Source organism: Hypanus sabinus, chromosome 22, assembly GCF_030144855.1.
Source record: "Hypanus sabinus isolate sHypSab1 chromosome 22, sHypSab1.hap1, whole genome shotgun sequence".
Classification (NCBI taxonomy): Eukaryota; Metazoa; Chordata; class Chondrichthyes; order Myliobatiformes; family Dasyatidae; genus Hypanus; species Hypanus sabinus.
Genome location: NC_082727.1, coordinates 21,924,600 through 21,949,580, shown reverse-complemented (window position 1 = coordinate 21,949,580; position 24,981 = coordinate 21,924,600). Strand labels below are relative to the sequence as shown.

Here is a 24,981-nt window from a genome sequence, read left to right as displayed (position 1 = left end):
TTTTTTTGTGCTAAGGAAGAGCTGCACAACCATATGGACTATATCCATTTCTCTTTCTGTATGGTTAGCGCATGTTCAGTAGCACTGGACCAGAAAGTGGAACATCAGTCAGGCAAGGATCATACTCCTTATCGTTATTGATCACACACCAGCAGTTTATGCATGATCATTTGGTTTGACTGTGATTTATATTTACTATCCAATATGTTCAACATATGGAATCAGTTACAAATATAAAAAGAATAATGAGATAACCGAAATATTTTATGTCAAGGAAATATATCCATATATAAAGCACCAACATTAGAAGATGAATTAAAAGCACAGAAACTCACAGGCATATAACACAGAAGGAGGTCAATCAGTCAATGTGCCAATGCCAGCTCTTTGATAAAACAATCTGATTAGCCCCATTTCCTCACTCTTTAACAAAACTCTGAAATTATGAGAAAATAAAAATGGTTAATCTTTCAATTCTATTTTAGAATACAATCAATGCCATGCAAATAACTTCTGAGTCAAAAAGTACGTGTTCCAAGCCCACCCCAGGACACCTATAAATTATCTAAACCAGGACTCTAATCCTGTATAAAGTCTGTGCTGCACTGTTAGTGAGATAATTTTGGTTAATATCGTTCAGATAATGCAGTGGTTAAAATGTAGAAAACCCACTTTGTCCTGGCTAATTTCCTATTTTAGCCACAACAGATTTAACATCAAATTAACTATTGAATATTTATCTTCCTCCTATTTCTATGGTGTGAAGGCGTGCAAAATGATTGTTGTGCTTACCTATATAATAAAAAGTGTTTAATCTATAAAGGTAATTTTTGGCTGTAAAGCACCTTGCAACTTTGTGAGATACAATGATGTAGTATGTAAATACAAATAATTGTTTTATTTAATTAAAATGAAAGATCCCTGACTTGTTATATTATTGATTTCAGAATTCACAGTTTTTTTTTGCTTTTAGATTTCAATATTTAGTCAGGGTCTCTCTTAAACAGAGCAAAGGAAACCTAATATATATGATAACAATGAAGACAAATTCAAAATTTTGCATGTTGGACCATTTATTGCAATTAAAAATAATTTCTTGTCTTTTACAGTAGTGCAGCATTATTAACTAAGGACAGGAGATGTGAAGGAAAACAGCAGCTGTGACTGTACGATACAAATCCAAAGATTTACTGTAGATGTAGCTTCATCACAGGCAGAAAATAAACACATAGGTAGACCAAACAATAAGGTGGGCAAGTGGTATGTTGTTTCATTTTAAAGGAAAATTGAATATAAAAGTAGGAAACACTTGCTGATACATGGCTTTAGAGAGAACACACTTGGAATGTGTGCTATTCCAAGTCTCTATATTTGTAAAACATAACTCTTCCATGGAGTCAGTGCAGTATAGATTCAGAACTGAATCCTGGAATAAGAGAGTTGTCCTTTGGGGAGAGATTGGGGAACACTGCAAAAGAATGAGAAACTGTTTCATTGTGACCTGCAAGATTCCAAGAAAAATTGATAGGGTGGATGTTGAGAGCCATTTCCTCAGGCTAGTATATAAAGAACCAGGGAACATTTTCTGATAATAAGCATTCAGCAATACAAGGTTAAAAATTCCTTCATCAGGGGCTCATGTCTTGTTCAAACTCTTGACTTCAGTTGGTTGAGAATATTCTGTCATCAGTATACTCATGATTGAAATTAATTAGTTGGGGCACAGAAGCTGAGCTCTGAATTTGCCAAATGGTTGAGCAGTTAAGGATTCACAAGACCTTCCCATGCTCATATTATTCATGTTTTCACCATCACCACCATGGATCAAAGGTGAAGTATTAGAAAATAAGTGCAAGGTTGGCGGCAAATTGAATTGAAAATTGTTGTAATTCTTTAATTTTCAGCTCTTGCAATCTGAATATCTTGGTTCATGGGACGGCACATTCTTCAACCCGGAGTTGTTACAGCATTTAATGGCTGAGTAAAATCGTCACCATCAGTCACAGTCATCTATATAATACAGTTTAAGGCAGAATGATTTTCATTCTTAGTAAAGAATATGATTACGAATGAATGTGGTTAGTGTAAAGTCAAACCTTGTATGAGAATAACAATAATATTTGTTTCAGGAATGCTTCAGATTAAATTCAAGTATGTCAGAAACAGCCCCAATTGAAATGAATCGGTTATTGTGTTTTGCTAAGATGAGACAATGCTGCATTGCTGGATGGTCAATACTGACAAACTGCTGTTTTGTCTGAGAAGCAACTTTGGGAGAGCACTGCACTGTTATAAGGGTAGCATTGAAGGAATGTTGGAAGGTGCAATATTAAGGGAATGATGGAGTATTGGTATTGAAGGAATGGTTCAATGTAAAAGAGGTGGTACCGAAGAAACCCAGTACTATCAGTGGGATACCACTAAAGGAGTACTGCATTTTTTAAAAAAATGCTGCACTGAGAAGATGTTATTGTATCAGCATTGAGGGAGATCCACACATTCAGAAATACAGTAATGAAGCAGCACTGCACAATGGAAGGAAGAACATAAAGGTAATGAAATGCAGTTAACACGCTTTTAGACATTCCTATAACCAAAGCCACATCTGATTTTTCAGGTGGACTTGAAAGGTCCCATGCATTTCTTTAACAGCATTGAATTTCATTAATACCAGACTAACATTTAGTTTTGAACTAACACCATAAAATACCAAAGCACATGTGATAAAAACACCTATCTATCTCCTTGTTGATTTGGGAGTTTGCTGTTTATCAACTTTCTGAATTGCAACCATGATTACACTTCAGAAGTACGTAATTGGCAGTGAAGCTGTCTAAGATATCATGAGGTGATGAGAAGGCACTAATTCATTGTTTCTTTGATTCCTCTTGAGCAATAGTTAAGCACCGAAACACAGCTTCCAAAACACACATTGCCATCAAAATAATTCAAATAGCGCCAAGGATGTTTTACTTACTGAACAGGCAGCAAGAGCACAGCAACACACACAAAATACTGGCGGTCAGGCAGCATCTATGGAAATGAATAAACAGTCGTGTTTCGGGCTGCAAAAGAAGGGGGGAGATACTAGAATAAAAAAAGCGGGTGGAAGGGAAGGAGAACCAGCTAGAAGGTGATAGGTGAAGCTAGGTGGGCGGGTAAGATAAAAGACTGGAAAGGAAGGAAACTGATAGGAGAGGAGAGTGGACCATGAGAGAAAGGAAAGGTGGGGCATCAAGGGAAAGTGATAGGCAGGTGAGCAGAAGAAATAAGAAGCTAAAGTGGGGAATAGGAGAAGAGTTAAGAGCTCATAGTAAAGAATAGAAAATGGAAGTGGGAAGGAACAAAAAATTACTGAAAAGAGAAATCGATGTTCATGCCATCAGGTTAGAGGGTATCCAGAGAATATAAGGAGTTGCTCCTCCACCATGAGAATGGCCTGATTGTGACAAAAGACCAACATGTCAGAATGGGAACAGGGTTAGGAATTAAAATGGTTGGCCACTGGGAAATTCTGCTTTTGGAGTAGTGGTGCTTGACAAAATGGTCCCCCAATTTACGTTAGGTCTCACCAATGTAGAGGAGGCCACATCATGAGTTCCAGATACAATAGCCAACCCCAACATACCAGCAGGCAAAGTATTGCCTCAGCTGTAAGGACTGTTTGGGGCCCTGAATGGAAGTAAGGGTGGAGGTGTATAGGCAGGTGTAGCATTTCTGTTCTTTGCAGGGATATATAACAGGAAAGAGATTAACGGGAAGAGATGAATGGACAAGGGAATCTCTAAGGGAGTGGAGAAAGAACTGTTAGATGCAGAGGCTCATGGGGTGAGCGAGAATGTCTGAGAAATGAAGGAGATATGGGTAGGGGCAGCATGAAATGTGGAGGAAGGGAAACCAGATTCTTTGAAGGAGGAGAATATCTCTTTTGTCCTTAAAAAAGCCTCATCCTTGGAACAGCAAGAGCACAGCAGTGGCTTTATCTTATTTTAGTCATAATACTAAACTGTACTGATGTTGTGCAGCCCTTTATTTTGGCCTCTACTGCTACAACAATAATGATCACTTTTGTGTTTAGAGCAGGCTCCATATGCAGGTGAGATGATAATACTGCTGGCTGAAATCTTTATTCTACTCCATGGATTATCTTTTTTACATATGCTTCTAGTGATGAGGTGAAACAGCCCAGCTCAGTTAAACACATCCATTAAAACAATTTTATTCAGCTTTGCCATGCTCTTCCTCTAAAGCTCATCCCTACTTAGATCCATAGGTCACAAATGAAAGCACCAGTTCTGAGGTGAAATAATATCCACTTTCCTGCAATATCCTTCACTCTCCAAAAAGATCAAATCATGGAACTGGAGATAGTCAAATCATTCCTGACCCCACTAATTTCCAAAATCTTGCACTATAGCAGTAGTTTACAAAAAAAACTACAATTTATGTTTTGATGGTGTGCAGATTAGTGGAGCATTGCCTACATACACAGCGAGGTATTAGCTCAACTCAAAAGAATTATATCACAGTTTGTCGATATACAGGATCACGTCAAAATTTGAAACCTTAATCCCAAAAATTGTTTTCCCTGAACACTATTCTGTTTCCTATTGTTTATACAAATGCTCTCCTGGCCCATTACAATTGCTTGCACTGGGGCTACATACCTTTCATTATGTACTATAAGTTAAAATGAGATCATCCATCTCTTCCTCTCTCTGCAGATGCTGGTTGACTTATTGAATATTTTGTTCATTTACTGATATTATTTCAAATTTTCAGCATCTATTTTTCAGTGTTTTTGTTTTACCAGGTAAGATTTCAGACCCTGTAACTCCCTACGGCAGTCATACTACTATTTTCAACTTATCTTCTGCCTTCTCCTACATTTGTTTGTTTTCGCTTGTACAAAACCTTCTCTAAGCCTCCCAGATGCAGGTATCTCAAATAATTTCCAATTAATGTCCGCAGAGGCAACAATTGGCCAGCATCATTTTCTTCTTTTTTTTTACACACAATAATTTACACAAATTCTATATTGCACTTTTCCTCATTTTGTTTCTTTTTGGCAAAAAATTATAAAGGTAAAAACAGTAAGTAAATAATCCTTCTTGGATACAATAATATGAAATTGAAATTGACAATGGATCTTGCTTGAAACTAGCCGAGTTCTACACATATGTATAAGCTACGTATGTTTTACTACAATGGAAAAGTTACGACAATTATATTAAATTTCCTTCTGAACTTAAGACAGTGGTGAAACTTCAAGATTGGAAGAACCCAGAAAGTTCAAACATAATAAATGGACAAATTTGTTTTTATTGCTTCCATGCATTCAGAATCCAAATCCGAAATCTTGTGACATCTAAAAATGAACTGATTACAAAATGCAGGGGAGGACCAGTTTTAATTTATAGCCTGGGGTCAGTGTCACAAGAAAAGCAGATTCTTCCAACCCTGAGGCAACTTTCAAAACAAAACTGTAGAAGTCTTTATGCTTGTACTTAACCAGACTTTTGTTCTGAAGAAGTGAAACCTTCAGTGAGATCAGTGAGCTGGAAGTATCTGGCCATTAAGGTGATACTATTCAGACACATTTCTAATATGTTTGCAATTCACCTAACACAGCTCTGTAAACTTTAATTGCGCCAGTACTTGTATATTATAAACATAAAATATCAACAGTGATTTCAAGGTGCATACTACATTATTAGAAATGTTTTATTCCTGATAGGCGGCCAATAATTGAAAGTGGAGACCTGTGATATTTAAAAGTTTCCGTGATATATGAATATTCTACTCTGAAAGGGATCCTTCTCTGTTCCACGGAATGGTTTTTGCATTATTCTGTTGATACACCCATTTGTACACCATTATTACATTTTTACATCACTGGTAGCAAAGCAAGCATTACTGGTGGCAGCAAGCTTTACAGAGCATTGTCCTGCAGACGAGGAAGCATATACCCCTCCAGCTCATTATATTTTCCAAAAGTCTTGGCCTGATTTCTTGCCCACATACAGTTGAAAGAGCTACAAATGAAATGATGGCCCATTGTAACTGGTATCTTTTGTTTCAACTCAAAGGTCACATAAATTCAGTTTTCAACACATTAAGATACAGATTGTGTATCATACCATTGATTGAGGCAGTGGGATCAAATGAATCCCTTGATAAGTATAAAAAGCCTAAGAGTACATGAGAGAGAAATCAGGAGGGCAAAAAGAGGGCATGAGATGGATCTGGCAAACAAGGTCAAGGAATATGCCAAGAGATTCCACAGGTATATCAAGAGTAAAAGGGTGGCTCAAGAATGATTAAGACTCCTTAAAGATCAGCATGGCCATCATCTGTGTGTGGAACCGCAGGATATGGGAGAACTTTTAATGAATATTTATCATCAATTTTTACTGAGATTATTGAAGCTGAGGAATTCAGTTGCAGATGTAGAAAACGTCGCTGTAGCTGCCTCTGAGGTATATTGTTGACAGCTTTAAAAAGCTTTACAAGAATGTTGCTTAGACGAGGAATTATAGGGACTGGCTAGGACGTTACTCCTTGAGTGTAGGACACTGAGGACTGATGTTACAGGGGTGTATAAAATCAAGAAGGGCATAAATAGAGATGAGTGCATACAGTTATTTACCCAGTGAAAGGAAATCAAAAACTAGAGACTAGAGGTTTAAGGTTAGAGGGGAGAGATTTAAAAGGAACCTGAGGGATACCTTCTTCACACAGAAACAAGCTGTCAGAAGAAGAGATTGAGGCAAGTACAATTACAACATTTAAAAGACACTTTGACTGGTACATGCATAGAGAAAGCTTAGAAGGATATGGGACTAAAAGCAGGCAAATGGAACTAACTTAAATGTGGATCTTGGTCAGCATTTGACAAGTAGGGCATATTACTTGCCCTACTTCAGATTCTATGATCTGAAGCTTTTAGACCATGGTCATTCATGAATAAATGTCAGGTGATGTGTTATTATCCAGAAAAGGTCTGCAATTGTATTCTGTTTTAAGAACATGAGAAAACCTGTGATATGGTGTTTAGCACAATGTGATATACATCACATCACACAGTTTCCCTCCAGTCATTCATGAATCAGACCAGATACTTACATCAAGTCTAACAGTATGACATAAAATACAAAAGACTTAGGGTCCATGGAGAAATAATGTAAAATATCTACCATAAAATATTACAATTTTATAAATAAATACATAAACTGTGGACTAAGCCCCACTTCTCCTGTTTTAATGGTTTTTTGTGTTCTACTTTGTACCCATTGCTGCTTCTGCAACATGTTCAAAAGCAATATTAAATAAATATTTTTGATCCAAATTTAGTTAAAAATAAAGTTCTTAGGAAGAATATAATGGGCAGATTGAACTTGCAATGCCTGGGACTCTGTTGAAAGTTTTCAATTAATAGTAGGAATGCATGTAATCCATAATCTGCATTTTGGATCACTATAAATGTAATTTTACTACCTGTAATCTAGATATCTTTTCTGTTACATAGATAATGAACAGTTCTAAGTTTCTAATTGGAATCAGTAAACAGACCAGGGAAGTTTAGTGACTAAAAAAAAACTTAACAGTTTTCAATGTTTACTTCATTGTATATCTGCAGACCAAAAAAAAGTAATTTATCTGATCTGATGTTATGGACAATAGTGTCAGAAAGCTTGGTGACCACTGAACAAGTCTTGATTTTAATGAATTTTTTCCATGTATACAAATCCCAATTGCCTGCATTCAGACCATATTCTTCTATGCCTTACCGTTAAGTGTCTGTCAAAATGCTTCTCAAATGTAATGATTGTATTTGATTCCACCACCTCTTCTGACAGTGTGTTTCACATATCAAGATGTCAGATCCCCACTTAAACTTTTCACTTAAAACCAATGCCCTCTTGTTTTTTTGATATGTCTACAATGAGAAAAAGAATTTATCTACTTCTATATATTTTTTTGTGGATATACACGCAGCAGATACCCTCAACCTCCTTTGCTTCAGGGAAAGCAAGCCCAGCCTCTCTGATTTCTCACTGTAACACGTCTTCCAATCCAGAGTGATGATGATTTTGATTAGTATCCACTTCCTCCAGACTGTGGTGGGGCTGGAGAGTGCTAAATGCCACCTCGTCATATCTAGAAAAGGTAAACCTTAACAGAGTATTTGTTTAATATTTGGAAGGAGTGCTTATTTATGAATTTGTGGCATGCTAAAGGCACCAGTGAAAAAAATAATCTGGAATAAATCCTGACTATTCTGTAATAAGTAAATAATAAAACAAAGGACAGCGATCATAATTAACTTAAAATTCCTACTCATCTCAAAGGTCCGGCTTTTGAGTAGATCTGTTGCATGTAGGAAATGCAACATGCCTTTTCCAGCTGTAAACAATCAAATCCACTTTGAAACTTCAGCACTATGATGCCACCATGTGCAAACTCACTGCATGATTCCAGTTGTCTGCAGGTAGCTTTCCACAAACTTAAACATATTTATGTTACAGTCTTACTGGTATACACTAGCTCAGCAATCCAGCAGTTGAAATATAGCAATATTTATTCCATGGCAGGTGTGTAAGACTGCCTGATAGTTCCATTAGACAACGCACATTGCATCTATAAATTAGAAATATTATATATAAAACAAATATTAGTACTTCTTTTCTAAATAATTTGAAGGCACCCATCCTTTTTGACAGCGCCCACTGTCTATTATTTGACAGTACCACCAACCATTGGGATTGCGTTCCAGCACCTCCACACAACTACCTTCTTGGAAACCCATGGTTTCTTCATCTCCCTGATAGTCAGCAATTGCAACATACAACTCTCTCCAGTTGTTCTGCATGAACTGTGGTTTCTCCTGGATGCACACTGGCTTTGGTCTCACAGTAGATACAGGAATTCCATTTTTATGGGAAATCCTTCCTGTGGCATCTGGGTCGATAACTCCACATTTTTCTGGAGGTTTACCCTTTGTTTGGCTAGGAGTTGGAGATGAATGTGAAGTGTCAGATTCATCAATCTTCTTCCGTAACCGGACATTATTGAAGGATGAATTTCGGCGAATGCTGACTGCAGTAGACTTAACATTGTCTGTGCACACCATTGATTCATTCCTCCTTAGTGATCCAGCCAGGTTGGTACTTTCTTTGCAAGATGGGGCAACAAACACAGATTGTGGCCTCACGGCTGCCTGTTTTAAACTGTTTCTCATTTTTACTGAGCCATTCACACTTCCTCCTGGTTTAGTAAACCCTCCAGGAGGTTTTGCAGGAATTGGGGGTGTTCTCTTTAAACCAAGGTTAATGTTGTTTAACTTCTGGACCTTGTCTATTTTCTCAGTATTGTTGAGTTGATTTTCATTCATTGATCTCTCACCTCTGGACGTTTCCAACTCAGCACTGCTCTCTGCAGGCTTGCCACTCACGTGCTCTAAGAAATAGACAGGTGCCCATCCCTCGGAGTCTCCAATTCTAATAAACCACCAACCACTATCTTGTTTTTCCAGCACCTCCACCATTATTCCTGCTGGAAAACTGATTTCATTATCCTGGACTTTCTCATATTTATCCACTGTCTTGTATTGACATAAGGACACTGCCTCCTGCTCACAGGGCCTTGCTAATTCCAGTCCAGACTGAGCTGGCGATGCATTTGTTGAAAGATCAACTGTACTTTTAGTGAAGGAGTCTTCTGAATTTTCAGAGGATGCTAACGAGTTGGTTTCTACATCATCATTTTTTGCCCCTTTGGAGCTGTGCTTAATTTGTCCAGTAGGCCTTAGATGACGCCTGAGAGTGCTCATATCCATATTCTGTGCTTCTGGCTTCACCAGGAAAGGCTTTGGTCTTACAGAAGGCTTTGGCTTTGTAATAGGACTGGAAATAGATCTCTGATCTGTGCGAGAATTCATTTCACATGACTCCTTTTCTTTTAGTCCAGGTTTCTGTGTAATGATATCAACCACGGATTTGCAATAATTTTCTGTATTCTTTCCAAGATCTTGGTCCTTTTTTGTCTCAGATTTTAACTGAAGAATTTTTAGAGAATGCTTTGGTGAAATGTTTTTTGGTGAGGAGCTGGTCTCAGTTACTGACAGTGCAGGAACAACTTGACTAACGGTATCATAGACTCCATCAGATGCCAAACTATTACTATTTCCTCCTTGGTTGTAATCCTTATCACCAGAAGTACACACTAGTTGGTCATCACAAGGTAAGCTTTCTGAAGATTCACCTACTTTGAAGTGCGCTTTCCTCAATGTGGAGTTTGGGCATTGTTTAATGTGTGGTTGGCTGGATTCTGCTTGGTCCTGATCTAATAAATCTTCTTTAACTAGTTCATCAGCAGCACAAGTCAGATCATTCTGTGGATCATGGTCAAAGAGGGCAGAAGGAATATCATATTCTGGTTCTTCAAATTTGGGTTTTTGCTGTGTGCATTCTCTCTCACTTTCTGGATTTGTTTCTTCAGAGTTTGGCTTGCTTTTGGTGGGTGGTGCTGGGGGAGGGACTTTTGGCCGCATTAATGTGCTGCTTCTTCTGGACAAGTTTGGCTTCTTTCTTTTGTCAATGTATGAAGATGGTGCCCACCCCTCCTTTTGCCCAATCTGCACATACCACCACCCACCTAAGTTTTTCTCAATGACCTAAGGATTAAATATGTAAACAATTACTATAGTTCAGTCAATATGACAGCCAGATAAAGATTAAGCATTAAGATGAACACAGAGCTGTTTGGTATGTACATATCTTAAGAATTTTGTGGCAAATATTTGTTTAATGTCAAGTCTTTCCAATGAGAACATTTCAAACAGAAACTTTAGAATTGCATGCTTTAAAGAGGAATAAATATTGTAAATTTGTAAACTACACCAAGAACTAAAGTAGAAACATCAGAAAGAAAGTTTCACCATTACTTAGTAACACATGCATTACAGTCATTTGTTGGCACAACTAATGGACTACTGAGGGCAATGAAGTTATTTTTCAGCATTTTAAACAATAACTTAAAAGTAATGAGTGTCCTGTGTCAATCTTAACCGAAGTGATTCAAATATGATATATACCTCAGCTTTCTGCCCTCCTCGGAAGCTGATCCCATCAGCAATGTGTGTCTGGAATTCAGCAATAGTGTAGTATTCTACTTCAACAGCAGGTGGCTCTGGGGGCTTGGGCAACTGAAATCCCTGAATATTTAAAAAAAGTGAACACTGGTTAAAATGCTTTCACAGCTGCTGTCATTAGATCTACATGGAACAAAAGGAAAAGAAAATTTTAAACATTAACTTTCAATTTATTCAGCTGCATGTATAAGTATATTTTCTCTCTTTCCCATTCTTAACACTTAATATCTTAGGTTTTCAGAATAGTCAAAAAAGTAATTAATTTTTTTCTTCAATTTTTTGAAAGAAACTCTACCATCTAACAAACCATTCCCTGTCTGTCTGTAACAAGGAACTGTTGGTATTCTTCTGCTGAGTATCAGGTTCACTTTCTGGAAGGTCACCACCCACTCCAACGGTGCCCCGTGCAGCTCAACCCACAGTCATTGTTACGCACAAAAGGTCAGTCTTCCAGAAAGTGAACCCATGGTAAGAAACTGACCCAGAAGACATCGCTGCCTGTGTCCTTAGATCCTGTGCAGAACGGCTGGTGGGGATATTGCATTTTGACCTCTCCCTGCTTTAATCTGAGGTTCCCACCTGCTTTAAAAAGATCATCACAGTACCTAAGGAAAACAAGTTAAAGTGTCTCTGATATCTACCATCATGAAGTACTTTGAGAGGCTGGCCATGCTATGCATTAACTCCACCCTCCAGACAGCTGCAACACATTGCAATTTGGCAACTACCTGAAAGAGTTCTATGGCAAACACCACCATCTCTGGAGCATCTGGACAGTTACTTTGTTTGTTTTGTTTTGTGTTGTGTCACATCTGGACAGTAAACGTATTTACATTAGACTATTGTTTATTGACTACAGCGCTACTTTCAATACAATAATTCCAAGCAAACTGATCCCCAAATTTCTAAACCTGGGACTCAGTACTTCCCTTTGTAACTAGATCCTTGACATATTGATTAACAGACTGCAATCAGTAAGGATAAGCAGTCACACCTCAGCCAAGATTATTTTCAACATTGACAACCCACTAGGCTGTGTCCTCAGTCTACTTGATGACTCTGTAGTTAGATTCTGCTCTAACTCCACTCACACATCTACAGATGATACACTGAGGTGAGCTATATCTCAAATAATATTTGGTCAAAGTACATGAAGGACATAAACAGCTTAGAGACATGGTGTCATGACGAGTCAAATCAAGTCAAGTTTACTGTCATTTAACTATGTACATGTATGTAACATATAACCATATAATGTATATAGAAATGAGACGTTTGTTCGAACCAGGATGTAAAGGACAGTAGTACACATAAAATCTACAAATGAATCACGCATAAATATCAAACTAAAGTGCATTAATTTTAAATATTGGAAGGTATGGAATAGATTAACCAAAGACACATTAAATACAATGCACTGGGAATTCAGAAGCCTAATGGCCTGAGTGAAGAAACTTTCTTATCTGGACCGCTCTTGTTTTATGCATCGCATACTCCTGCCTGATGGCAGAAAGTCAAACAGAATGCAGGATGGATGGATGGGATCCTTAATAATACCAAGGGACCTGCATATGCAGCATTCCTGATAAATGTCCCCGACGTATGGTAGGGAGACCCCTATGATCCTCTCAGCTTTTCTCACAATCCCTTGTATGGACTTCTGGTCCACTGCTTGACTGCTTCTAAACCAGATGGAGATGCAACTTCTCAGGGTGCTCTCAATGGTGCTTCTGTAAGAAGCTGTTAAGATGGGGGTGGGAGCATTGTTTGCCTCAATCTTCTTAAGAGGTGGAGTTGCCTCTGTGCCTTCTTGTCCAGGGAAGTTATATTAAGGGACCAGGTGAGGTCACCCATGATGTGAAGTCCCAGGAACATGGTGCACTTAACTCTCTCTACAGAGAAGCCATGTATTTATGGGGGGGGGGGGGGGGGTTTCCTGCACCTTCCTGAAGTCCACAATGATTTCCTTTGTCTTCTCCACATTCAGGCTTACATCATTCTTCTCACATCAATCTACCAGCAGCTCCACCTCCTCTCTATACTCTGTCTTGTCATTATTCATGATGAAGCCAACTACTGTTGTGTCATCCCCAAACTTGATAACACTATCTGAGTTGGATCCTGTGTGTCAGCAGTGTGGACAGCTGCGGGCTGAGGACACAACCTTGGGGGACACCAATGTTCAGCGTAATGGGACTAGAGATGTTGCTAGCCACGTGGACTGACTGTAGCCTTACTGGAAGAAGTTCAATATCCATTTGCAGGAGGAGGTGTTGAGACCCAGCAAGGACAGTTTCCCCACCAGTTTCTGGGGTATGATGGTGTTGAACTCTAAAATGAAGTCTATAAACAGCAGTCTGGCATATGATACCCCATTTCCTAGGAGGGACAGGACAGACTGGAGGGAAAAGGCTATTGCAACATCAGTGGAACAATTTGGGCAATAAGCGAACTGAAAAGGGTCCAATGTAGTCAGGAGAAAGACTTCAATGTGCTCCATCACCAGCCACTCAAAGCATTTCATAATGGTAGATGTCAATGCCACCAGACGATAGTCATTTAGACAGGATACTGTCAGCTTCTTTGGAATTGGAACTTTTCGCTGAACATCACCAAAACAAAAGTGCTGTTTAGTTACTTTAGGGATATCCTTCTACTGTATTCTGAAGTTGTGCCCTCTGGTCCGAGACTCTCCCGTTATAGGATACATCCGTTCCATGTCCACTCTATCTAGGGCTTTCAATATACAATAGATTTTCTTAAGACCATATGATATAGGAGCAGAATTAGTCACTGGGTCCATAGTGTCTGCTCTGCCATTCCATCCTGGCTGATTTATTAACTCCCTCAAACCTATTCTCTTTTCTTCTCCCCAAAGCCTTTGATGCCATGCCTAATCAAGAACCTATCAATCAACCTCTGCTTTAAATATACTCAATGACTTGGCCTCCACAGCTATCCATAGCAATGAATTCCACAGATTTGCCATCCTCCGGCTAAAGATATTCCTCCTCATTGCTGTTTTAAATGGATATCCCTCTATTCTGAAACTGTACCCTCTGGTCCTAGACTCATCCGCTATAGGAAACATTCCCTCTGCATCCACTCTATCTAAACCTTTCAATATTCACTAGGTTTCAATGAGATTCTTCCTCCCCCCCCCCCCCCCAACCCCACCATTCTTCTAAACTCAAGTACAGGCACAGAGCCATCAAATGCTCCTCATATGCTAACCCTTTCATTCCTGGGAACATTCTGGTCAACCTCCTCTGGACCCTCTCCAATACTAGCAGATCCTTTCTTAGCCAAAGCTGCTCACCATATTCCAAATGCAGTCTGACCAATGCTTTATAAAGCCTCAGCATTACATCCTTGCTATTGTATACTAAACCTCTTGAAATGAATGCTAACATTACATCTGCCTTCCTTACTACTGACTCAACCTGCAAGTTAAAGAGAATCCTTCACCATGACTCCCTTTGCACCTCTGATTTCTGAATTTGCTCCTCATTTAGAAAATAGTCTACTCCTTTATTTCTCCTATCAAACTGCATGACCAAACACTTCCCTACACTTGAACTGAGAACTGATATCCACGTGGGAAATTTTGCTAGTGCTAGTGCTACACAGGGCAGGGTTGGGTGTGGGGTTTAAACTAGTTAAACTAGAATTGCAGGGGGATGAAAACCAGAGAGCCAGAGCAGATAATGGAGTGGAGAAAAATGTTATTGAGCTTACGTACAAAGTCAGGAATTGAAATGTTGAGCATGGTGGGACTAATGTTCTGAGCTGTGTCTACGTCAATGCAAGCGGTTTTGTAGGAAAGGGAGATGAGCTTAGGGTAATAATCAACACGTGAAATTATGATTTTGTAGCCATTAGTAAGACTTTGTTGCAGAAGGGGCAGGACTGACAGCTCAATGTTCTCAGGTTTTTTTTTGATGTGATAGAGCGGGAGGGATTAAAGGCGAAGGAGTGACATTACTAGTCAAAGAGTGCTCAGACAGGACAGACTGGAGAGCTTGTCTACTGATGCTATATGGGTGGAACTGAGGAATACAAAAGGGATGACCATGTTAATAGCAATATATTACAGACCAGCCAATAGTCAGTGGGATTGGATGAACAAATTTGTAGAGAGATCATAGACTGTTGCATGAAAAATAAGGTTATGATAATAAGTGATTTTAATTTTCCACATATTGATTGGGACTCCTGTACTGTAAAAGGGCTGGATGAAAAAAAGTTTGTTGAGTGTTCAGGAAAGTTTCCTTCATCAATATCTAGTGGTCCCATCTGGAGACAGTGTAGTACTAGATCTCCTATGTGAAAATGAGACAAGGTAGCTGACAGAAGTGTATGCAGTGGAACATTGCACCTAGTGATCATAAGCCAGTACTTTCAAGATAATTGTGAAGAAGGATAGCCCTGGTCCTTGGGTTGAGATCCTAAGTTGGAGAAATGCCAATTTTGATGGTATCAGAAAAGATGTGGCAAATGTGGATTGTGACAGGTTGTTTTCTAGCAAAGACATGCTTGGTAAATGGGAGGCCTGCAAAGAGTTTGTATGTTCCTATCAGAAAGATAAAGAAAGGGTAACAGATGTAGGGAAACTTGGTTTTCGAGAGATATTCAGGGCCTGATTAAAATAAAGGAGGGGCATAGCAGATATAGAGTGGAAGGAACAAATCAGTACATAAGACGTATAACAAATGCAACAGAAGAAAATCAACAGGGCTAAAAGAAGGCATTAGATTTCTCAAGCTGTCATGGTGAAGGAGAATCTCACAGGATTCTACAGATATATTAAGAGCAAAAGGACAGCAATGAACAAAATTGTTTCTCTTGAAGATCAGAGTTTTCATCTATGCATGTAGCCAAAAGAGACAGGGGAGATCTTAAATGAATTTTTTCACATCTATGGTTACCCAAAACACTGGCATTTACTCGGGACTTGGGTACAGAGTCTATAGACATGAGGAAAAAGAACAATGAGGTCATGGCCAATATACAGATTACAGAGGAGGAGGTGTTTGCTGTCTTGCAGCAAGTAACTCCCCAGAGCCTGTCAAGTTTTTTTCCCCCCCTCAGACCTTGTGGCAGGGTAGTGTAGAAATTACAGGGCCCCTAGCAGAGATAGTTCAAACATTCTTAGCAACATGTGAGGAGCTGGAGGATTAGAGGCTAGCTAATATTGTTCTGTTGTTAAAGAAATGCACTAAAAATAAGCCAGGAATTTATAAGACAGTGAGCCTGACATCAGTACTGGGTAAGTAACTTGAAGATATCCTAAGTGACTGGATGTATAAGTATTTGTATAGACAGGGACTAATAAGGGATAGATAATATGGCTTTGAACATGGTAGGTCATGTTTAAGTAATTTTAAGCAGTTTTTCATGGAAGTTACCAGGAAAGTTGATGAAGGCAAGGCAGTGGATGTTGTCAACATGAACTTGCACAAGTAATTTGACAAGGCTCCACACGAAAGGCTGGTCAGGAATTTGCTTGGCATTCAGGTAGTAAATTGGACTAGATATTGGCTTCATGGGAGAAACCAGAGACTAGTAGGAGATGGAGGCCTGTGACTAGTTGTATACTTCAGGGATCAGTGCAGGGTCTTTTGATATTTGTAATATATATCAACAATCTGAATGATAATGTTGTCAACTGGATGAATAATTTTGAGAAAGACACCAAAATTGGGAGGGGGTAGTGGATAGGGGAGAAGGCAATAAAATCTCATAGTGAGCCAGCTGAAAAAATGGAAAATGGCTGGTGGAATTTAATGCACACAAGTGTGTGAGATGTTTACTTTGGGAGGACAAATCAGGGTAGAACTTACATGATGATCTGCAGGGCACTGAGGCAAATGGTAGAACACAGATCTGGGAATATAGATCTATAATTGCTTGTAAATGGTGTCACAGGTAGGTAGGGTTGTACAGGAGTTTCTGACATAATGGCCTTCAGAAACCAAAATATTAAGTACAGGAGTTGGATTGTGATGAAGTTGTATGAATTGTTGGTGAGGTCTAATTTGGAGTATTGTATTCAGTTCCGGTCGCCTTACTTCAAGAAAGATACCAATAAGACTGAAATATTGCAGAGACAATTTACAAGGACGTTGCCAGAACTTGAGGACCTGAGTTTCAGGGAAAGGTTGAATAGGTTAGGACTTTACTCATTAGAACGTAGGACAATGAAGGGAGATTTAAAAGAGGTATACAAAATTATCAGGGCTACAGATAAGCTGAAAACAAACATGCTTTTTCCACTGAAGTTAAGTAAGACTACAACTAGAGGTCAGTAATTAAAGGTGAAAGTTGAAATGTTTAAGGGGAACATGAGAGGTAATTTCTTCACTCAGAGATTGGTGAGAGTGTGGAACAAGCTGCCAGCACAAATTGTGAATGTGTACTCAATTTCAACATTTCGGAGAAATTTGGATAGGAGAGCTATGAAGGCTATGTTCTGGGTGATGGTCGATGGGGCTAGGCAGATTAATAGTTCAGCACAGAGACTAGATGGGCCAAAGAGCCTGTTCTTGTGGTGTAGTGCTCTATGACTCTCACTACTAACACCTCCACCATCTCTTCAGCTACTTCCTTCAGAACTCTGGGGTGTAGTCCATCTGGTCCAGGTGACTCATCTCTCTTCAGGTCTTTCAGCTTATGCACTTTCTCCTTAGTAGTAGCACCTACCCTCATGCCTGCCCCAACACTCTCCAATTTCTGGCTACTATTGGTGTTTTCCATTGTTGGTGAAAACTGATACAAAATACTTTGGTTCATTTGCCATTTCTTTGTCACCCATTACTACTTCTCCAGCACCACTTTCCAGCAGTCCAATATCAACTCTTGCTTCTCTTTTACTCTTCATACACTCAGTGGCACTTTATTATGTATCTCCTGCACCGAATAAAGTGGCCACTGAATGTGTACTTGATTTTTGTGGACTGTTGCTGCTGTAGCCCATCCACTTCAAGGTTCTTTGTGTTATGTGTTCAGAGATGCTCCTTTACACACCACTGTTGTAATGCAAGGCCATTCTGCTCTAATCTCTCTCAATAACAAGGCAATTTTCCCCACAGAGCTGTTGCTCACCAGATTTTTTTTTCTGTTTTTCACACCATTCTCTGCAAACTCTAGAGACAATTGTGCATGTAGCAGTTTTAGAGATCCTCAAACCACCCCAACAGGAAACATCAGTCATCCACAGTCAGTCACTAAGGTCACATTTCTACCCCATTCTGATGTTCTGTCCAAACAACAATTGGACCTCTTGACCATGTCTGCATGTTTTTATGCATTGAGTTGCTGCCACATGATTGCCGTATTAGATATTTACAATTACATCCCAGCAAGCTCAAATAAAGCTTCTATTCCACTGTTATAAGGCTAGTGAATTGTTCTAAAATGCTGGAAAATCTCAGCAGGTCAAGCAGTGGAAAGAGAAACAGTTAATGGTTCAGAATAAAGACCCTTCATTTGAACAGAGAATGAGAATCTATTTTATTTTTATATTATATTAAAAATAAATTCTGTGTTGAAGGAACATTTTTAACAAAGGTTATTTGAACTGCAAGATGCCTTTTCAGATCGATTTATCACATGCTCATTGAAACATACAATGAAATGTATCCTTTGCATTAACAACCAACACACCTAGAAATATACTAGAGCAGCCTGCAAGCATTGCCACACGTTCCAGCACTAACATAACATGCCCACAATGCTTTGCAGAACATAATACAATATGTTCTGTATACAATACAGAATACAATAATAGCAAAAGAAGCCCCCTTCCTCCCTCCCAACACCTCCCCCCCACACACAGAGAACCCGCCAGCTCCAGGACAGGTCTCTGGGTCTCCAGTCTCCAGCTTCGACTTCCGGGTTTTGACCTTCAGTATCAACCTCCAGTCTAGACTCTGAACTTTGGCTCTAACCCTGGGCATGCTGACCGACTCTCAAGCTTCCTCATGCCTCCTGCTCACACAGAAATCCAATCCTAGGACCAAGTGACTTGGGGCAGCCCAACATCCAAGATGTGCTTTGTCACATGTTTACATTGCTGGCTTTTCAGCATGGAGTAAAGATCTAGTCTTGGATGTCCTTCATTCCATGTTGTTGTAATCTTGAACTAAAAGCACTGCTGGTGCTTATCGAAAATTCCTTTAATTAACAGTTGGACAGAGTACATTCACTGCTGGCTTTGCAATATCCTGTTCACTGGGGATGAGGTACAGGAATCTGACCGTGGGTATGATATTTTTTTTAAGGTGATCATATGACAGGAAATCAAACTCGGTACATACCATGCTGACTTCTCTGCGTGGTGGTGGCTTCTGCCTTAGGTTTGGGGAACCTGTGTAAAATAAAATGGAAATTTAAAAATTGCAGAGAAATCTGAAACCAAACAGAAAATGCTGGAAAAGCTCAGCAGATCAATTAGTGGAAAGAAAAACAGTTAGTATTTCAAATTGATGACCCTTCATGTGAACAGAGAACGAGAACTGAATCTATTTTATTTTTATAATATAAATTCTGTGTGAAGAAACATTTCTAACAATGAGGTTATTTGAATGGCAAGCAACCCCTTCAGATTTATTTAACACATGTACATTGAAACAATGAAATATGTTATCACACCTAGAAATATGCTAGGGCAGTCTTTAAGTGTCACTACACATTCTAGTGCCAACATAGTATGCCCACAATGTTTGGCAGAATGTCACAGAACACAACAAGTACCAAATATCAACAACAAGAAAAGCCTCTTTCCTCCCTCTCAACACAGTTTTCCAACTCCAAGGCAGTCTGCTGGGCCTCCACTCTGAAGTCTCCGGCCTCAACTTACAGGTTTTGAACATCAGTATCGCCCTCCAGACTAGCTGATGATAGGACCCTGAACTTCAGGCTCTAGTGAAAAGCATGCTGACTGGTCCTCATGCTTCCTTGTGCCTTCTGCTCATATGGACATTCAATCCCAGGACCTAGTGACCTGGGGCAGCCCAATGTCCACAGATATCCTTTATCACACATTTGCATCAATGGCTTTTGAGCAAGGAGTGCAGGCCTAGTCTTGGATGTCCTTCACCTGCATGTCCACATCACTAGCCTTCAAGTGCGCAGCAGAGTAGTGATGCTCACATCGCTAGACTTAGAGGACAGAGTGTAGGCCTAGGCTCCAGATGCCCTTCATGGATCCTTGGCTGGATTACCGAGGTGATAGGATTGACAGAAGTAAATATTAACAAAAGCAGCACATGAAGTGATATTATCACGTAGAAAATCTCAAATAATAGTAGTTTGGATGAAGCTATCACTAAAAAGGCAAAGGTTTCAAGTTGCGTAGAGGAATGAAAATAGCATAGTATAAACCAAGTAATTAGATGTGCATGTAACAATGGTTATGAGGGAGTTTTTAAATCTAGAATAGAGTAATGAGAAAGAGTTAACTGGAAATCTGGTAATTCAGAGGACTTTAGGTAACAGTGGCTTCAATATAAAACCACTGTCTTAATTCTCAAAAACAATAAATTACGAAGGCATGAGGTGAGGTTTGGTTTAATAGGTTGGGAGTATATATTAACAAGCATGCTGGTAAACCAGCTATGGCTAACTTTTAAAGAATTAATATGTAGAGTTATTGACTGGTGGTGTAGTGGCATCAGCACCGGACTTTGAGGCAAATGATCCTGGATTCAAATCTGGTCAGCTTCTTGCACACCTTCCATCCGTGATGGGTTGAGTGTTGAGCTAGCTATTTGACCTCATGAAAAACAAAGTGCTAAAGAAACAGCAAAAGGTGCTGCTCCATGTGCCACAAGGTGCGGAGAGGAGTAACAACAATGATGTAGATATAGAGATATACAACATAGAAACAATCCATCAACCCACTGAGTCTGCACCAACCATAAACCACCCATTTTCACTATTGTGATATTAATCCCATTTTATTTAAATTCTACCTGCATTTCATCCACACTATTCCTCTCTCTCCATCCCCAACCCAGATTCTACCACTTATTCTAGGGGCAATTTAAAACAGCCAATTAATCTACTAGTCATAGCTTTAGTACAATGAGTTTGTATAAGGCAGAAACATACAGCTTAGAAAATGGCTGTGACAGCCCACCTCATTTATGTGACAATGGTGCTCATCTACAGTAATGTCACTTGCATTAGGCTCATATCTGCCTACTTCTTTCCTCTACAAATAGTTGTTAAAATGCCTTTTAAACATTGCAACATGGTCTGCTACCACTGGCAGCTCATGCTAAATATTTACTGCCCTCTGTGAGAGAAACTTTGCACTCAAATCTTACTTAAATTTCTTTCCTTGCACCTTAATCATATATCTAGCTCTAGACTCTACTGTCATTGGGAAAAAAGTCTCTACCCTGTCTGTGTCACTCAAACTTTTGTAAAATTCCATTAGATCACCTCCGAGCCACCTATATTCCAGTGAAAATAAGCCAAAGTTATCCAATATTAGTTACTATTATCTACAGAATTATAATGGAGAAAAGGGAACCACAGAGGCCTGAGAAAGGAAGGGAACACTAGCAGGTATGACAGTAGAATAGTAATGGCTGGAGTTTCTGGAGGCAACTTATAAGGTTCAGGATTGATACACCTCAAAGATGAAGAAGCATTCTAAGTTGAGGATGTGGCTCCCATTGCTGACAAGTGAAGCCAAAGACAGCATAAAAGCAAAAGAGACTATAATATAGCAAAAATGAATGGGAAGCTGGAGGATTGGAAGCTCCTAAAGCAATTAAAAACATAAGGAGAGAAATGAAAGGGGTGGGAGTGGATATTGCACGACTCAAAAATGCTGCTGGAGAGGTAGTATTGGAGGACAAAGAAACAGCAAGCAAACTCAAGTATTTTGCTTCAGTCTTCACTGTGGAAGACACTAGTAGTATGCCAGATATTTGAGAGTGTCAGTGGGCAGAAATGAATCTGCTATTACTAAGGAGAAGGTGCTTGGGGAGCTGAAAGGTCTGAAGGTAGACAAGTATCCTGGACTAGATGGACTACAACCCTACTGTTCTGAAAGAGGTAGCTGAAGATATTGCGGAGGCATTAGTAGTGATCTTTCAAGAATCACAAGAATCTCCTTCTTTAAAGGAGGGGGGCCAAAGACAGGTAATTATAGCTCAGTTAGCTTGACCAGTGGTTGGAAAGATGTTGGAGTCCATTATTAAGGATGAGGTTTCAGGATACTTGGAGGCACATGATAAAATAGGCCAAAGTCAGTATGGTGTCCTTTAGGGGAAACCTTGCCTGACAAATCTGTTGCAATTCTTTAAAGAAATAACAGGTGGGATAGATTAAGGAGATCTGTATCAATGATCGGATGATAATAGAGCGTAGACAACAGCGAGGAAGGCCATCAAAGCTTGCAGTAGAATACAATGTAGGGAAGTATATGATCATGCATTTTGGTAGAAGGAAGAAAGGTTAGACTATTTCCTGAATGGGGAGCAAATTCAGAAATCACAAAGAAACTTGGGAGTCCTTGTACAGGATTCCCAAAGAGTTAACTTTCAGGTTTAGTTGGTGGTAAGGATGGCAAATGCAATCTTAGCATTCATTGCGAGTGAAATAGAATATAAAAGCCAAGATGTAATGCTTTATAAGGCTTTGGCCATACCACACGTGGGGTATTGTGAGCAGTTCTTGACCACTTATTTAACAAAATGTGTGCTAGCATTGGAGAGGGTCCAGAGGACATTAATGAAAAAGATCCTGGGAATGAATGGGTCAATACATGAGCAGCATTTGATGTCTTTGTGCATGTACTTGCTGGAGTTTTGAAGAATGAGGGGGATCTCACTGAAACCCATTGAATATTGAAAGGCCTAGACAGAGTGGATGTGGAGAAGATCTTTTCTGTAGTGGGGGAGACAAGGACCGGAGAGCACAGCCACAGCCATGGAATAGAAGGATGTCCTTTTAGAACAGAGACCAGGAAGAATTTCTTTAGTCAGAGGATGGTGAATCTGTGCAATTCATTGCAAACCCCCATGACCATGGAGGCCAATTTCTTGGGTATACTTAAAGAGGAGGTTGATAGGTTCTTAATTTGTGAGGGTGTCAAAGGTTATGGAGAGAAAGCAAGCAATTAGAGCTGAGGGGGATAATAAATTGGCCATGATGGGATGGTGGAACAGACTCAGTGGGATGAATGCCTATTTCTGTTCTGATGTCCCACTGTCTATATATTTCTTTGAGGCAAAATAAACCTAACTGAAAATAGTGCTTTAGTCTTTGCTATTAAGAAAAGATAAAGATAGTGTTTTATTAAACAGGAAAGAACATAATGTTGCCAGGAAAACAGTAAACCTGAGGAAGCTTAGAATTCAGCAAACTGTTGTAAAAAAAAAGTGCAGATTAGTAAGTGACATCCAGGATCCTCTATACATTTGTAAAAAGGAAGAGATTTCCAGTTTAAGGCAATGCTACCGAAGATGTGCAAGAGATTTGACTAAAAACATTACTTATAACATTTTTTCTTAAGTAAATGATGGTGAACTATTGCTGCAGACAGTGAGGGGGCAGGCAGGGGTTGGGGGCTGGTTTGAGAGATGAGCTGTGTTGGGGCATTGCGAGGCACAACATGTTTCAGCTGGAGTAGCAGAGGGACTTTGTATTGCTGTCAGAGATGGAGTAAGCGATTTGGAGAGGATTCGATGCAGAAGAGTTTGAATGCCTGTCCACCTAACCTGGATGCAAGGTTGGATCACTCCAAGTGCTGAACAGACTTGGTGAAATCAAGAATGGCTTCAGGCTGAGTGGCCCAAGTGTGTCGGGGCATTTAGAGACAGGTCCTGTAATGTGGCACTAGCTGGTGCTTGAACAATTTAAACACTGACACAGACAGATTGAAAGCCCAAGTATTGGGTAGGGAGGTGAGGGTCGGGCAGATTTCACTTGCTCTCCTGCGAACATTTATTCCTTTCACTATGGCACCGAAGCTGTGAACTGATCCAGCTGTTATGCATTTCTGCCCCACTGGTATGATGGACTGGGGACTAAGGCTTGGGGCCTACTCCAGGAGTAGATCTCGGAGTCAGTTTGGTTCAGAAGGCTAACACGAGGAAATCTGCAGATGCTGGAAATTCAAAAAACACACAAAATGCTGGTGGAACGCAGCAGGCCAGGCAGCATCTATAGGGAGAAGCACTGTCGATGTTTTGGGCCGAGACCCTTCGTCAGGACTAACTGAAAGGTAAGATAGTAAGAGATTTGAAAGTAGGAGGTGGAGGGGAAAATACAAAATCATAGGAGAAGACTGGAGGGGGTGGGGTGAAGCTGAGAGCTGGAAAGGTGATTGGCAACAGGGATACAGAGCTGGAGAAGGGAAAGGATTATGGGATGGGAGGCCCAGGAAGAAAGAAAGAGGGAGGGGAACACCAGAGGGAGATGGAGAATAGGCAGTGTGATGGGCAGAGAAGAAAAAAGAGGAGGGGGGAGAAAACTAAATATATCAGGGATGGGGTAAGATGGGGAGGAGGGGCATTAACGGAAATTAGAGAAGTCAATGTTCATGCCATCAGGTTGGAGGCTACCCGGCCAGTATATAAGGTGTTGTTCCTCCAACTTGAGTGTGGCTTCATCTTGACAGTAGAGGAAGCCATGGATAGACATATCAGAATGTGCATGGGACATGGAATTAAAATATGTGGCCACTGGGAGATCCTGCTTTTTCTGGCAGACAGAGCGTAGGTGTTCAGCGAAATGGTCTCCCAGTCTGAGTCGGGTTTCACCAATACATAAAAGGCCACACCAGGAGCACCGAACGCAGTATACCACAC

General features: G+C 39.8%; 1 protein-coding gene across 4 annotated transcripts in view; it reads right to left on the bottom strand.

Annotated features, from left to right (window-relative positions):
• Positions 1–6,527: 6,527 nt before the first annotated feature.
• The window catches only part of sh3pxd2aa (SH3 and PX domains 2Aa), a 322,252-nt gene continuing 303,798 nt past the window's right edge, over positions 6,528–24,981 (bottom strand). For all 4 annotated transcript variants that reach the window (XM_059947263.1, XM_059947261.1, XM_059947262.1 and 1 more), the window contains 3 exons: positions 19,471–19,520; positions 11,096–11,215; positions 6,528–10,675 (listed from right to left, as the gene is read on the bottom strand). In XM_059947263.1, coding sequence (XP_059803246.1) covers positions 8,675–10,675; positions 11,096–11,215; positions 19,471–19,520 — 2,171 coding nt within the window. In that variant the 3' untranslated portion in view covers positions 6,528–8,674. The remainder of the gene's footprint in view (positions 10,676–11,095; positions 11,216–19,470; positions 19,521–24,981) is intronic.